This window comes from Salvelinus namaycush, chromosome 35 (genome assembly GCF_016432855.1).
Source record: "Salvelinus namaycush isolate Seneca chromosome 35, SaNama_1.0, whole genome shotgun sequence".
Taxonomy (NCBI): Eukaryota; Metazoa; Chordata; class Actinopteri; order Salmoniformes; family Salmonidae; genus Salvelinus; species Salvelinus namaycush.
Genome location: NC_052341.1, coordinates 31,620,085 through 31,637,109, shown reverse-complemented (window position 1 = coordinate 31,637,109; position 17,025 = coordinate 31,620,085). Strand labels below are relative to the sequence as shown.

General features: G+C 44.1%; 1 protein-coding gene across 25 annotated transcripts in view; it reads right to left on the bottom strand.

Moving 5' to 3' along the window:
* Positions 1 to 17,025, bottom strand: part of LOC120029841 (transcription factor 7-like 2) — a 95,770-nt gene that overhangs the window by 60,074 nt on the left and 18,671 nt on the right. For all 25 annotated transcript variants that reach the window (XM_038975145.1, XM_038975146.1, XM_038975148.1 and 22 more), the window contains exon 4: positions 2,558 to 2,659. In XM_038975145.1, the coding sequence (XP_038831073.1) occupies positions 2,558 to 2,659 (102 nt within the window). The remainder of the gene's footprint in view (positions 1 to 2,557; positions 2,660 to 17,025) is intronic.

Sequence of the window (17,025 nt, the reverse complement as noted above, 5' to 3'; positions counted from 1 at the left end):
CTGGGACCCCATTTTTTCCCGCAAGAATTTCTGGGGACAATTCATTTTGCAAGAATTTCTCATGACCCCACCCAAATCTAATGACAACCATAAAATACATTTTTACATCAACAAATAAACTTCAATTCATTACATTTTCATCTATTATAAAATAAACCAATGAAAACACTTACTCAATAAAGTGTAATTTTTCTAATTTATATTCCTCAAAAAACATTTGTGTATTGTCCTATAAAATAATCTGTATTGTTAATTTTTTGTCCCCCCCCAACAAATAAAAATAATAAGTAAACATTTGCTCAATAAAATTGTATTTTCAAAGGTATCTTTCTCAAAAACATTGTATATTGTCCCATAAAATAATCTGTACTCTTAATTTGTTTGGGGGGGGGGTCATCACTGCAGTTTCCCCACAACCCCACTAGGAGTTGCGCCCCCCGACTATGAACACCACTGAAAAAGACCATGTTGGTTGGGGGGTGGGGTTTGATTGTGATACGAAGGGCCAAAGTGTTGTTATCTCTGACATTGCCCGAGTCGCCTAAACGGATCTGTCTATCCGTTGTTAACACTGGTACGATGCAAATCAGGGAAACTTCTAATAAAACTCCCCTCAGTTGGAGATAAATGGAGGAGGGCAGGAGGGAGAAGACAATACCAGCTTCATCTCACATTCAATTTGATCACTTACACTAACAGCAAGTGCATTCAGGTGCAGCAACACCTCTGATCTTACCAATCAAACAAATAAATAAATAAACAATGAAGATAGACGCGTTTGCTGGAGTAACAAGATGCTAATGCATTCTGACTACGAAGCATTTTAACTGTAACCGTGTTTTGGATGTCAAACTCCTCCTGAAGCCCTCGGTACGAAGGAGCAATGGAAGATATGAGGTGATAAGTATTTAAAGCCATATGACTCATGGAGGAATAAAAACTGAAGCATTTACCTGCAGCTTAACTGCCTCCTACCAGCTTCATGATTTCAGAGGAAATGGTGTCTCTTAAAATAACCACGCAAGTTGGGCCTCCTGAACTTTACGGTATAAAAATAACACTGGCGTCGCTCTGAGGATAAGGACGGCCTGTCCTACTGAGTTTGCTTGTTGTGTTCGTTAGAGCACTGTCATCGCCATCTCTTTGTCTTAAGCATAACTTTTGACAGGGTTTCTGCTTTAAAAAACAGACTATTTTAAGCTGTACTTAGCGAAAATAGGCAAAAGACCAAGAGGGCTGGCTTTCCAACTTTCTCTTACTGTTGAACTGGAAACTATTGATGATAGTATTTTTTTATTGTGGCTCATAAAAACTAGCTCTACTTATCAAATACCAACAGTGACTCATGTGGAGACAGTTCCTTAACATCATTTAAGCCACTAATTATTCACATCCTTGTGTAAAACTCATGACCTAAACAAATGTTGACTACACATATTCGCTCCATGGGTCAACACGGGGTCAGCTATGTGGTTAAGTCTAAATCAATCAGACACTCATATGCACAATGGGTCTATAGTGTAGCCTTAACTAAGTGTATGTCCGATATTATTGCATGGAGACCATGTATGAACTTTAACATTGGCGTTATCTCAACTATCCTAATTACAACTCTAGAAACAATGCTACCCACCATGCCAATACTGGCTCACTTTTAGTCCTCTTACTAACACCAACTTTTATTCCACACCTTTTTATATTCTTCACTATATACCACCTTTACATTGGCCAAACATGGACAAATCTGTTAATAATAGAGAACTAGCTTTTAAAATATTGACATGGTCCCTATTAGACTATCACTGTCCAGTCACGTAGCCAGCCCGGGCGCAGGGCGGTCATGCTCTTTGGAAAGTGAACAGTGTGGGTTAGTTAACAATGTGGCTATAGCTCCTCCTTCACTGTGCTCATATAGTCAGAAGAGTAAACATTCCTGCTCTGAGGTTGTGGGTCATCTCCATAGGTTTCCTATTAGGTTAAGCTAATTATCCATCTGCAAACTCTACTGTACAGCAAGCACTGGGTTGGGCCTTGTGTCGCCACACACACTGCGTCAGGAGCGGCGTGGCCGTCCAAAGAGCAATGGCCATCTGCCACTTTGGCAACTCCACTACAGCTGCCAGCTTATCCCTTTCACAGAGTGAGCTTTCCCTTACAATTGGCTTTACGCAATCAATACAGTCAATATAATGCTTATAATAGGGTTGGGCTCAATTCAGGCTCAATAAGGCAGTCAACTCAGGAAGTGATTCGAATTTAACATTCAGACATGTTTTCAGTTTATTGAAGTCATTGAAAATAAAAAATAATTGTTTTTTCGATTATTGAATTGTAATTTTTGTTTACTTACTGATTTGACTGCCTTCAATTTGAATTGATCCCAACCCTGGTCTCTAGGTATTTCAGTTAGTCACTGACATCCATTCAACAGATTTTGTGTTGGAAAAAGAGGGTATACAGAGGTATACAATACAGGGTACAGGAGAAGGATTGTATTTCTGTTTAAGGGGCAAAAGGAGGTAGAGAAATGTAAAGGAATAAAGAGGGGGTTACTTACAACAATGTGTGCTGGTGACGGGGACCGGGCATCTTTAAGTGCTTGTCTACTTTGAAGACTTCCGTGGTTAACATCTAGCAAGGGCCATTTCATCTGTAGGTACTGTATGGTGAGAAAGAAACAAAATGGACAAAAAAAGAAATACCTGTTACCAATGCAGAATGTTAAATACTAAAACATTAACACAAAGGAATCAACATTCTAAATGTGATCACATAATTTAGAAAGTAAAAACCAACTCAAAAGCAAGCAGATGGGGATCCCAAAGCGGGTGACACACATGGTGGGTTTTACCTCATAACATTATGTTTTCGGTGTCATATTAGTCAGAAAAAACTACTACAGTAGATTGAAACCATTTATTACAGATATGTTACATAAACATTAAAAAAGAGAACTACATGTCCTAGCAGTTTGAACGGGATACAGTAGTTGTGTTGTAGGGCATCCATTCAAGAATTAGAACCGTTCCAAATCTTAGGTAAGCTAAATCACTGCTTCTATGCCTGAGAAGGCTACTGTACGTGGATTATGGGTTTAGAATGATTTGATGCCATAAATGTGACCACTCTGAGATTCCAGGTGACTTAAATGACTTTTATTGGTCAGCCTCATAAAACGGTGCACTGTGGATCCACTGGCCGCTATTATGGGTCTGAATCCACCTAGTGACTGTCCTAGTGAATGATTGATTTGGCTTTATTAGGCCTGAGTGACACATACACAGAGAGCGAGAGAGAGAGAGAGAGAGAGAGAGAGAGAGGGGTAGGGAGAGAGAGCAAGAGCGGGAGCGAAAGAGGGGGAGCGAGAGAGCAGGAGATGGAGAGAGAAAGAGCGAGAGACTTACACGAGACATAGACCATTTTCTCATAAATTGGGTAGAGCCCTTTAAATCAGATGATATGCCAATTGCTTTGGCGACATAGTCTACCATATTTTGTTTCCTGACGAGGAAGGAAGGAGGAGTTGCTCTGAATTATGAGCTAAGCCATCAGGGAGAGCAAAGTCTAAACCACTGTAAGACAAACTTTACAGGGGAAAGACCATCATAAAGAAGAAGCCTAGCATCTTAAGTATTGTGACCAATATCTTCCTTGTCAACAGGTCATATTGACAAAAAGTAAATTCAAAGGATTCAAGGATACTCATATAATGCAATAACATTATAATGCAAAGCATAATTTCCCCCCGCTCATTCCACAACCCACAGCTGAATGCTTTCCCTTCTAGACATCTATTTGCTGTGCCTGCCCTTTGCTATAGCTAAAGCTCCCACTCCATTCTGACCCAGTGATCCTAGGGGATGACCCTGCTATCGGCTGTGACATAGTCTCCCTTACGAATGTCAAGGCCACCTAGTCGGAGGGGGTACAGACTGAGGTCACCTGAGCTGCCTGCGCTCACAGAGGGCCCCCAACATTAGTTAAGTTACTGGGGGGTCAACAGGGTGAAACAGGCACTTATTGTACAGTGTGAAAAATAGAACTACTAAATATCATGGCAGGGCACACTGTGTAAGACCTTTCCATACCGCTTACTGCAAGAGAGTACATTCAAATAGTTAAGCAAACAATATGTCCAACAGTGACAGGAGTTCCCTGAATTTGCAGGTGGGGCTGTGCACACACTGATGGGAATGCGGACAGTCCAAATATTGAGGGCAAAATACACTGTCACAAAGAACTATAAAACCCTGTACAGTTGATGTACATGTAACATGAACAACAACTAAATATACACAGGGAGAGCAACAGAAAACGAGCGCAACAAGGTCAGATAGGAAAATAGACTCCAAGCCAATAAGACCACATGAAGAGAGGAAAGAGAAAAAGGAGAGTGAAAGAAATAGGGGGTCATTAGTAGGGCCGGGACGATCATTAGTATCATGGCAAGGAAACAAAACACAAAGCAGATTTAACTTCTTAAGGAAAACAGCCCTAATGTTGGAAACAAACATCATTATGTGTCATCCAGAGTCACATTTATTTACTTATTTATAGCACATACATACAACAGGTTTTTAAAGGACTAAAGAGTTTGGTCTGCTTCGTGTTTTCACTTTTGCCATGGAAAAAAATATTACAATACAGGTATCGTCACAGCCCTAGTCATTAGAGTTGGCTAGTAGAAACACAAGAGGGTTACGGACTTGTTTCTTAACCTTGAGACCACAGGCAGTGCTCTCTCTAGTCAAGGCTGGCGCATCCGTAAAGTGTGCCGCCTCATACCACACTGGGCCCCAAAGGAAGATTCTGACAAGTCAAGTTGGCCTTGTATCTTGGCCTCTGATGCAATCGGAACATCAACCGCTGGGTTAGCTAGGATTCTGGCCAAAGAACTCGTTCAGAGCTAGAATTGGAATGTTGTCATTCCATCTACGTCTGTGTTCCTATCCTTATCCTCTAAATAAAACAATCACAATGGCCCTCCTGCTGCCCCGCTATCCGATACGACAACTCCTTTCTTGTAGCCTATTCAACTACCTAATCAGAGCAAGTCTCTGTCCTCTAAGTATGGGCCTGTGCTAGAAGAAATCTGTACACTTCTACACTGTGTTGCTGTGTGCATCTGCCTGTCTGTGGTTGTTACTACGTCAAAAGAGTTTGTGTTTGCGAGCATGTGGCACGTGTGTATTTGTGTGTGTGCTTCTGTGTGTGTCACGACCTTTCCCGAGACCGTGGCTAAATCAGTGGTAATTAGCGGAGAGTTGACCACGGGGTGCATTGCTGTGGCTTGTGCTGGAGGGAGTTATTGACTCCCGTCCTCTGGCTGGCTCCACAACCACTCATTTATGACCCCCACAAGGCTTTTACTGCAACTGTCTTTGTTTGCGTTTGTTTGTGCATCGAAGGGTGGAAAGCACGACTTGTAAAGCTCCAGTGTTGTGGTCTTGTGGTTTTTACAGACCACCCATATTGGGTATTAATTGCCATGAAGGGGGGTGGAGTGTTGAGAGTGATGGTACCACTGTTATCTATGAGGTAACTCAAGACAGCCTATACTGGTGCAAGAGGGGCTGGTGGATGGCAGGTTACGAATTCTGATTCCAGTCATGGGAAGGTCTTATCATAGACTAGACTTGCCAAATGATTGTCCAAGTTGAGCACACAGATGCACACAAATATTCAGACACAACCGCAGGGAGGCCTTCAGTGAGGGGACATCCCTTAAGCCTCTGTCTTGAGGTGGTGGGTGGGGGGTGAAAGGTGACACTCCAGAGTGTGGTGCTGGAGCGGAGAGAGGAAGAGTGCACATGCCCTAACAGGCGGCTCCACTTCAGCCTGCTATTGCAAATGTTCTCACACGCTAATCCCTCCTGTAGGTTTTACAAGCATGCCAAGGAGAACGGAGCCCCGGCGAGTGCCAAGCTTTCCAACCCCACCTCCACCTCCTCCCCATTTACCCTCCTCCTTCCCTCCAACGCCTACTGACGGATGCATCGCCAGTGCTTGAGTAGGCCGTGACCCCTGACCCCTCTCTGCCGCCCGGCTCCTCCTCCTCCCACCCAAAAAAACTCTCCCACTATTAGGGCCCCCTTGGTAACTCAAGAGCCATTCCAATGTGACAAATTGCTCCGGCGTTCCAGGATAACTCTCTCGCCCCCCACCTCTTCTTCCTCCCCTTACCCCCATCCCCCCCATCTCTCGCCCCTAAGAGCCACCCAGAGTACACACTGTGCATCAGGGGCTTCCCCCTCCCCTCCCTCTCGCTCCCCCTCTAACCCTCTGCCCCTCCTCGCCTCGCCGGGCCCCACAATGGGAGCTGAATGACTCAATTGTCTCTGATGAAGTAAAAGACAAGGGAGTCCTCTAAATCCTTACAGAGGGATGAACTCTCCCTCTCTCGCCTGGAGATTTCCCATAGTGACAAGCAAACTGTTAGAAAGGGGGTGAGAGTGAGTGATAGAGGGAAAGAGGGTGGTCTTAAAAAATAGCCCCAAGCCCCCACATTTCACTACCAAGGTCCAACTGCTGGACTGTCTGCTCGCCATATTTGAGTGACTGATGCAAAAGTTCAGCTTGGCATGGTATGAGCTGCTGAATGTGACCCAGACACACTAACTTTCATCACAATGCAAAGAAGCTGAGGCTAACCCAGTGCCATCCGTTATACAGAAGGACACAGCGGGAGACAAGAGTGCATTGTGAGTGCTCACACATCATCCTCACATGTCCACACCATAAGTTGGGTGATAGTACTGAATATTTGATTTGGAATATGAGAGGACTCTTATTTAAAATATATAACAAATAGACTACAAGAACATTTTAACCTGAAATAGTTTGATACATATGTCATTAACACTAGTCTAACGCATAATGTTACTAAAGCACTCCCAAAATGTATTTATTGAAAAATAAGCTAAGCAAATCAAATCCATTAAAATATTCTCATGCACTTTTATTAGCTATAAACTATGTATACTGAGTCAGCTACCCTGAATTCTGGAGGTGGTCAATGCTGTGAAACCTGTTCTTGTTGAAACCCCATCTGACGTGTTTATTACAAGCAACCCGAGCCTCGGCACATACCGGCTTGTTCATATTGTTTTGGATTAACAGCAGAGGCTTTTCCCCAATCAGACAAATAGGGCTCCTAACGTGCCAAAGTGGCTCGGAACACCGGGAATATTCGGTCTCAGGCCGAACGGGATCCAAAGGCATTCCTGCCACGTAAACAATGTTAGGGGGAGATCGACGGAAGAGAGAGAAAGCGGGAAAGAGGGGCGAGCAGCTCGGATTTACAGCCAACATATGGAGCCTGGGTCTTGCTCTGGAGACCTCGACAGATCCCCGGCCCATCTGTGGCCGTGTGGACTGCTGCCTCATAGTGCAGCCATGACACAGCCACCGCCACTCAGACATACAGTAGGAGCAGTGGGCGTGTACCACACACATAAACACACACTTTGACATGTAGGCTACAAGGAGCAACACAAGTGCATTCACACAGTGACACATGCATGTACACATACACACACAACATTTTTTTTTTTTTTTTAATTAGTTCATGCTTTGTAAACAACAGGATTAGACTAACAGTGAAATGCTTCCTTACGGGTTATTTTCCAACAATGCAGAGTTAAAGATAATGATAAAGCTACTTGCATGCACAAAGAGACACGCATGTTCACCACACACACACACACACACACACACACACACACACACACACACACACACACACACACACACACACACACACACACACACACACACACACACATTACTGAACACATGCTCACACACAGGAACACACTGTGGCTAACTGTTCATCATGTCCAATGACACCCTGGGGACAGGGGCCCGGGATCAGAATGACAGCTTGCAGATTACACCAAATCAAACAACAAATTTAAAAGAGCTTTATTTGTGTTTGCTGTGCCCAAAACAAGTGAAAGACCCATTTGAAACAGAGTCAATCCCACTATCCCAGTGCCCCAGTGTCAAGTCCTATTGGGGTTGAGTTAGACTAAAGGTCTGAGAAAGAGTATTGTTTAGTTAACTTCATGTTCTTCTAAGGACAGCTGCTACATTCAAATAATACTTGAAAATTATGGGCGAATGTGTTTCCTTCTTGACATTTGTGGGTTCCTTTGTCTAGGCCACAGGTGCAGGGGTTAAACATACACCCAATTGTTGGGGCGGGAACAGTAATTTTCTGTAATTGGGGGGGATAATGCAATCCAGATCCTTTGAAATCCCCCAGGTCAAAAGAGAGACCTTTTCCCAATCTATAGGATACACCACACATTTGAGAAGGAAGAAGAGCGATATAAGCAGGCAGAAAGTGAGGGGAGTAGAGGGAAGAAAGTCCAACCAAAACTGAGAGAAGGTTAGTCGACGAGAGAGGGCTCTTCATGACTGATTTAGTTCTTCTAATACACATTTTATGAGTAAATAAAAAAAGTCTCACCAGCTCTGATAGCCAGAGGCATTTTGCAAGCAGGAAAATAAAAGTGGAATGTGGGAAGGCCTGGGGTTTGTGTGCCCCGGGGCAGGAAAAGGGGTCCGCTGGGCCTGTATTTACTCCAAAGCCAGAACCGTTAGGGGATTCCACAAGGCCCTGACAGCGCGGGGCCGTCGACCCACTCCAACCCCCCCACCCCCCCTTCTCGCGCAAGATAAACTCAACCTGACACTTTTATATGGACGTTTTTTTTAGGCCCCCGGTCCCGCCTCCTGCAGCCTCTAAACATATTCTATGAACTGTCTGAAAACAACGTGGCCAAAGCCAAGCTGGTTTCAAAAGAGTTTGAGACATTGTACTCTTCAAGATTTTTATTATTATTTTGGAATAGATTATTTTCTTTGTTTTCTAAAAATGTGTCCCTGAACCCTTTCCTTATCTGTCCTGTTCTGGACGTTAACTCTGGTCTCAAACACGGGTTCATGAGATATGTGCAGTCTTGCTCCTACACTGTTTACTTAACAGGTGTGGACAAAATGTGCTATTCAAACACCAGCTGATTTGCTGGAAAGTTTCTAAAGATTGCGCAACACATATTCAACTAAACTAAGGAATGAACAAAAATCAATAACAGCAGTAAAATGCTCCATTTGAAAGACAAAAAGCATCTGAACCAATGAGAAACAAAACTGATTGGCTGTTGGAGCTGGAGTAATCCAATCCCACTTGGAAGAAGAAAGACCAGTCACAGACATACTGGGGCACTCACATCTTCTCCAAGGATGTGACATCACCCCAGACTCCAAATTCTTGGTGGATTTACGGCATACAGACACAGAAAATAAACAGTGTTGTATTTCTCTGACTCCCCCTGTCTCTGCCTCCATGTCATTAAGGGCATCTCTGGGCCTGTCTATAAATAGAGCTGGGAGGCTAAGGACTGCAGGGCCTGCTGTTCCTCCGACAGACCCGGGACACTAATGAACAGCACAGGCATCTTTAACATCAGGACTTCCTGGCTGGCTCTGCTCTCAGGTACTGCTTCGATCTCAGCTTCTGTCTCCAGTTCTCTGACTGTTACTTCTCACGTTTCTCCACCGCTCATCTCTCAATGTCAATGTCTATGTCTGGGCCTCTTCCCAGACATATTCCAGCAAATAGTAAATACACATAATTTGTAAACTGTATGTCGCCTTGGATGAAAGCATCTGCTTGATGACTGTACTATTATTGTTGCAACACTAGTCTACAGAAGCCCAGAGCAACATAGTGAGTGTGGGCAGTGAGAGAGTGAGATCAGGGCTGAGATGAGAAGTTCAGGTCAGATCCAAGTCCTGCTGCCCGGTGGATTCTCGTACATACTGACCTACTTAGCGGCTACGTGAGCTCAGCAAGCTAGCACAGCAGGTGTGTCTGAGCCCCTTATGCAAGGAGCTCGCTCTGTGGTAGGAAAGGTTTGGGTAATAGGTGCACATTGTGTGTACATGCTTGCCTTTGTTTAGGAGAAGTGGTAATATTAAAAGTATAAAATAAGAAGTTGAAGGTTGAGACAGAGCCCTGGAACCTCTACTTGCAGCCACCTTGAGCAGGTTGATGATGATGATGATGATGATGATTGGCTTTGTGATGTTGGATGGATATCACCCTGACACAACAAGAAGGTTACCTGTTAATTTAGGTAACTATTTAGGTAACTATATAGTTCCATGGCCGTCGGGTTGGAGAATAATTATATTGAAATATAAAGGGAAGAATGCAGGTTCCTTTAAGAAGCATACACTCACCTTGTGAAGCAATAACATCCTTCAGATAGAGAACATGCGTACACACTCACACATACACACTCAACCTTCACATACATACATACAGTACAGTCGTGGCCAAAAGTTTTGAGAATGACACAAATATAAATTTTCACAAAGTTTGCTGCTTCAATGTCTTTAGATATTTTTGTCAGATGTTACTATGGAATACTGAAGTATAATTACAAGCATTTCATAAGTGTCAAAGGATTTTATTGACAATTACATGAAGTTGATGCAAAGAGTCAATATTTGCAGTGTTGACCCTTCTTTTTCAAGACCTCTGCAATTCTCCCTGGCATGCTGTCAATTAACTTCTTGGCCACATCCTGACTGATGGCAGCCCATTCTTGCATAATCAATGCTTGGAGTTTGTCAGAATTTGTGGGTTTTTGTTTGTCTACCCGCCTCTTGAGGAATGACCACAAGTTCTCAATGGGATTAAGGTCTGGGGAGTTTCCTGGCCATGGACCCAAAATATCGATGTTTTGTTCCCCGAGCCACTTAGTTATCACTTTTGCCTTATGGCAAGGTGCTCCATCATGCTGGAAAAGGCATTGTTCGTCACCAAACTGTTCCAGGATGGTTGGAAGAAGTTGCTCTCGGAGGATGTGTTGGTACCATTCTTCATTCATGGCTGTGTTCTTAGGCAAAATTGTGAGTGAGCCCACTCCCTTAGCAGAGAATGGTCTCAGGATGCTTTACTGTTGGCATGACACAGGACTGATGGTAGCGCTCACTTTGTCTTCTCCTGGACAAGCTTTTTTCCGGATGCCCCAAACAATCGGAAAGGGGATTCATCAGAGAAAATTACTTTACCCCAGTCCTCAGCAGTCCAATCCCTGTACCTTTTGCAGAATATCAGTCTGTCCCTGATGTTTTTCCTGGAGAGAAGTGGCTTCTTTGCTGCCCTTCTTGACACCAGGCCATCCTCCAAAAGTCTTCGCCTCACTGTGCGTGCAGATGCACTCAAACCTGCCTGCTGCCATTCCTGAGCAAGCTGGTGGTGCCCCGATCCCGCAGCTGAATCAACTTTAGGAGACGGTCCTGGCGCTTGCTGGACTTTCTTGGGCGCCCTGAAGCCTTCTTCACAACAATTGAACCGCTCTCCTTGAAGTTCTTGATGATCCGATAAATGGTTGATTTAGGTGCAATCTTACTGGCAGCAATATCCTTGCCTGTGAAGCCCTTTTTGTGCAAAGCAATGATGACGGCACGTGTTTCCTTGCAGGTAACCATGTTTGACAGAGGAAGAACAATGATTCCAAGCACCACCCTCCTTTTGAAGCTTCCAGTCTGTTTTTCAAACTCGATCAGCATGACAGAGTGATCTCCAGCCTTGTCCTCGTCAACACTCACACCTGTGTTAACGAGAGAATCCCTGACATGATGTCAGCTGGTCCTTTTGTGGCAGGGCTGAAATGCAGTGGAAATGTTTTTGGGGGATTCAGTTCATTTGCATGGCAATGAGGGACTTTTCAATTAATTGCAATTCATCTGATCACTCTTCATAACATTCTGGAGTATATGCAAATTGCCATCATACAAACTGAGGCAGCAGACTTTGTGAAAATTAATATTCGTGTCATTCTCAAAACTTTTGGCCACGACTGTACATACACACACACTCAACCTTCACAAAGGCTTAAACATTCACACACACACACACACACACACACACACACACACACACACACACACACACACACACACACACACACACACACACACACACACATTAAAACACTCAACACTCAACCATCACACATCTACACCCTCAACCAACACAAAGGAATCACATACACACACCGTTTCAACACACAACCTACAGAAATGCGTTTTACACATTTGCACACGCACACGCACACACGCACACACACACACACACACCTTGGAGCAGTTTAGACTCCATATTCATGAGGCCCATTCCCTGTGCAGGCCAGAGACCCATTACCAGGGCTCCAGCTCAAAATTCAGAATGGTTCCAGGACACATGAATGGTTTCAGGACACAGGCATGGAGCCCTACACCTCCAAAACTGTGAAGACAGTTTGCACTACAGCAGCTGCAATACTCTGTACTAATACAGTATCCTACAGAAAACATCCTCATACCTCCATTGACTGAGTCAGATTAAGCCTAGTTTAAACACATCAACTAATCTGCTGTTCCTGAGGGCCATATGATCTTACTGACTGTGATACAGGAATAATTATTTTTCATCCATTAAACACACACACAATATAGCAGTAGGAAACTAGCTCTTCACTGTCGCGGCTTAATAAATAAATAAGTCATAAGGATGTGGTTATTGGAGCTCATTAAAATGGAGGACGCTGCCGTGACAATAGGACCCCGGGAGGGTCAGGGAGGCTGCTACTTGGGCCGGGCTGTGTCTGCGTGGGTGTTTCTCCTTCCCGTCTCCTGTCCCTCGGTACCCCACCCAGGCGCCCCCGCCCCTCACCTCCAAATCAACTGCCAATGACTCCCCCCCTTGCACACACACCCCTCTCTGTCTTGTGCACACACACACACACACACACATGGCTAATTACAGCCTTGCTTAATCACTGGGTGATCTGTCTGACTCTGAAGACCTTCTCCTTCACCACCGACACACAAACATGGGCACAAAAGCCAATTATTGAAGAATCTTTAATCAGGTATTTTACCAACTCCCTGTTTGGCTTTGCTACAAATGTCACTGTTTGGTTTTCCTAGGGGTTATCTCCCCGAGCCAAGGGAAATGTAGTGGAAAAGGAGAAAGATACAGGGGTAAGTGTGAGAAAGCCTGCTGTTTGTGACCTCTGCCCTGTATACTTTAAAATAAATAAATAATCTTAAAAATAAAATATACATTATTTTTGTCACCAATGAGTGGATATACTGTACATCTGAAAACACTTTGTTACTCCCTTCTTCATACCTCTTCTACGAGCCCCTTAAAAACGGACAGAAATCCCACACCATGATAATACGTCGATAACGAGCTGAGGCCATCTATTGATCAGTTTCATTTTGCATCTATTAGCTGGGGAGGTGCGGCTCGGGGCCAAAGCGGGCGTTACACACACTGACAGCCAGGCTGGATGGAGATCCTTACACTGATGTTCACACGCTGTGATTGACATGGAGATAAGGTAGAGCTCAGCACAACCGCCCGCGTTACAGCAGGCGGGCTAATGACACGTGTGAGTGTGTGTGTGCATGTGTGAGAGAGAGGAGAGAGAGCAGTCCACAAGTCTTTGCTAATTGGTGCAATGAGACAGAGATTAAAAAAAAGAGAGAGGAAAAAATATTTTACCGTAGCGCCAGAGTCTCACTTTATTATACCATTTAGCCCCTATATATCCTATATTCTCACTAGTTTTGTGGTATTTCACATGGCCACATCCAGAATGAGATCAATTCTGAAATTGTTTTCTCCCTCGAAGGGATCATTTCTGAGATACTGATGCTGATAATAAGCTAAGCGTTCATCATTAGATCAGTTATGTGTCGTTTACCAGTGAGTGAACACAATAGTGTGCCTCGCACGCCCATGTCAACACGGGACCTGAAAGGCTGGATGTTCTCCTCCCCTTAACACATTCTGACAGTTCTCAGATAAAAAAAAATTTAAAAAACAACAGGCAGATGAAAACATCTGAACATGTGGGTAGCAAACAATATGGAGTATTATCCTCTCTTCTGAACACATTGGGCCAACGAGGCCCACATTGACGCAACCCACTGCAATATTGGGAGCTGCATGTCATCCACGCATTAAGAAGAAAATGCTTGGTCCTGGCATCGGCAATAATTTACACTGCACACCTTAATACAGGGGTTATGAATAAACCTATATATAAACCTATAGAGATGTAGATACAGATTCATGAGGTGCTTTTTGGTTCTTGTTGTGTTCCAGATAGGTTCCATAAAGGTTAACATGGACTCGAAAAAACCTTGACTACAAACTGTGTGTTTTTGTCAGCTGAGGGAAGCAGTGCAGCGGCGGGAGGAGGAGAAAAAAAGCCCTCAGCCAAGCCATCAAGTTGAACATTGAACTTCACAGTAGTAGCTGCCTTTCTATGCCTCTCCTTTTGATGTTACCTCCAAAGCAAAGGATCAAAGGCTTGGAGTGTGGCGTGGGGAAGTCCCAGGCTCTTAGTCTGCCAGTCTGTGATATATGCAAAAGTCTACGCCAAAAAAAGAGAGGGCAAGCTAGGCAGAGACAGGGGAGAGAGAGTGCGAGAGAGAGAGAGAGTGCGAGAGAGAGAGAGAGAGAGAGAGAAAGAGAGAGGGAGACGGACAGAGAAAGGGGGAGAGGGAGAGACAAAGAGTGGTGTGAGTGAGAGAGCAAGAGAGAGCAAGCTTGCAAGGAATGTGGCTAAATAGTATTTTTCGCTTTTAATGAACGGCGGGAGATGATGCAATCGGCTGCTTTCTCTTATGTTGTTTTAGCTACAATGAGGTGAAAATAATGTGTGTATGAATCAGAGAATAGGCATTTGTTTGATACTGGGGGGGGGGGGGGTACTGGCAGTGTTTGTTACCCTGCCCCCAATCCCCCAACCAGCCGTGCAGTACCTACCCCCAACCCCCATCGCCTTTCGAACATCAAGGGGGTGAGGCTGTGTCGTCTCTACATAAATATACAGTGTGCTGTTAAATAGAGGACTACAGCAAACACAGTGGAGATGAAATGCACAGACACACACAATACGGGACATGGACAAACACACACACAAAATGTGGGCTCAGCTGGGCCAAATACTGTAGCAGGTGTGCTGAAATTGTCAAACCTTTACTAGACACATACACACACCCTTTCCCCAAGGCTATAGGATTAAGAGGTCCAGCTGGCTGACAGCAAACCCTTCGTTCCCACGTATCCCGTCGATCTCCCCCCACAGCCCCTCCACCCCTGGTCTGCCAGCTAGCCAAGTCTGCGAGGAGGACACACCTGAACTTGACATCGATCGGCCCCAAGCTTTTGCTGCACACAGACACACACACTTGCGTGCACAGACACACACACACACACACACACACAAAATCTAACCAAAGAAAAAGAGTGGCGAAAGGCAGAGGACACCTCAGGAAGGTGTATGGTTGAGGATGGATGAAAAGCAGGGCTGGGAATCGCCAGGGACATCATGATACAATATTATCATGATACTTTGGTGCCGATATGATATGTATTGCAATACCCACGATTCTCACAATTCTATATGTATTACGATTCGATACTCAATTTTTGTTGCGATTCGATGTTGGAAACATCTTGCTCACCATATGTCTTCCGCAGAGGGACAAGAGAGAGCCATGAGAACTCGTTTTGATCAGTCATGGAAATAAAAGTGCTGAAAACAAATTGTCTACCTATTTAAAAATACGTTTTTGTGCAGGTACCAACTAACGCAAAAATGATATTGCGATATTGCCAAAACGATATGATACGATATATCTTCCAACATAATATCCTGATCCTTTAGTAAATATTTTCTTAACTCTATTTCTTGAACTGCACTGTTGGTTAAGGGCTTGTAAGTAAGCATTTCACGGTAAGGTTGTATTTGGCACGTGACAAATAAAATGTGATTTGATCTGATTTGATATGTAACTGTATCAATTTTTTCGCCCATCACTTTTTCCCCCCTTGATTGGGAGAACTCTGAGAACTTACTATCCCTGCCATCCATGAACCAACTAGAACACTGCATAGCATACAAACAAACACACAAGCAGTCTTACGCCCAACACACACATCTAAATGCCCAGCCAATATCAATGTCAGTTGTGTTTGTCCATCTACCCTTGGGTCACCGCCACAGCCCTATTCTTCAAGTTACAGATTCCTTAAGAGTCATGGCCTTGAGAGAGGGAGTGGGGAAAAAAGACTGGAGGTACAACATAATGAGCCTGTTGTTGGAGGAATAGGAGAACGTGAGACTGGAAAGAGAGAGAGAGAGAGAGAGAGAGAGAGAGAGAGAGAGAGAGAGAGAGAGAGAGAGAGAGAGAGAGAGAGAGAGAGAGAGAGAGAGAGAGAGAGAGAGAGAGAGAGAGAGAGAGAGAGAGAGAGAGAGAGAGAGAGAGAGAGAGAGAGAGAGAGAGAGAGAAGGAGGAATATATAACATGGCTGGATCTTGTTTCGCAACAGCTGCCAGGTCAATCTGGACTTTTTGCATTTCCATGTCTTTGTGTGTGTCTGAGTACGAGTAGGCCTAGGCAATGTGAGTGGCTGAATGTATAGGTTATGATAGAACTACAAATTATTCCCTCGCATCAAGTGCTAAGGTATTGTATGTAAACACAAAACAGATGGGGCACTTCCCATTGAAAATGAGTAGTTGAAGGATAAGGCCTTTGTTGCTATTCATTCACATGCAGAACCATTACGTCCAATCTACAGTATAAGACATTCAGGCTTTCATTGACCTTTAAAAAAAAATCTTACGTTACGTCATTGAATTAGTGCATACAGCAAGAGAGAAATTAAGCACACAAAAGTTAGTGCTCAGGCTCTGTAGCCATACTAGAGCATATCTGAGTGATGGCTGAACTGTGGAGAAAATACAGAAATTGGTGGATGCACTAAAATAAAAAAAATAAGGTGACACGTTTGGAGTGTGATCAGGGCTTGTGTTGCTAAAGCTCGGCTTCAGTCTACCTCGCCGTGATGGATAGCTAATGAGCGAGAGAAAAATCCATCCGGTGATACAACAGAATACCATCGACAGGGCAGATCGCTAGCTCCCTCCTTATCAACGA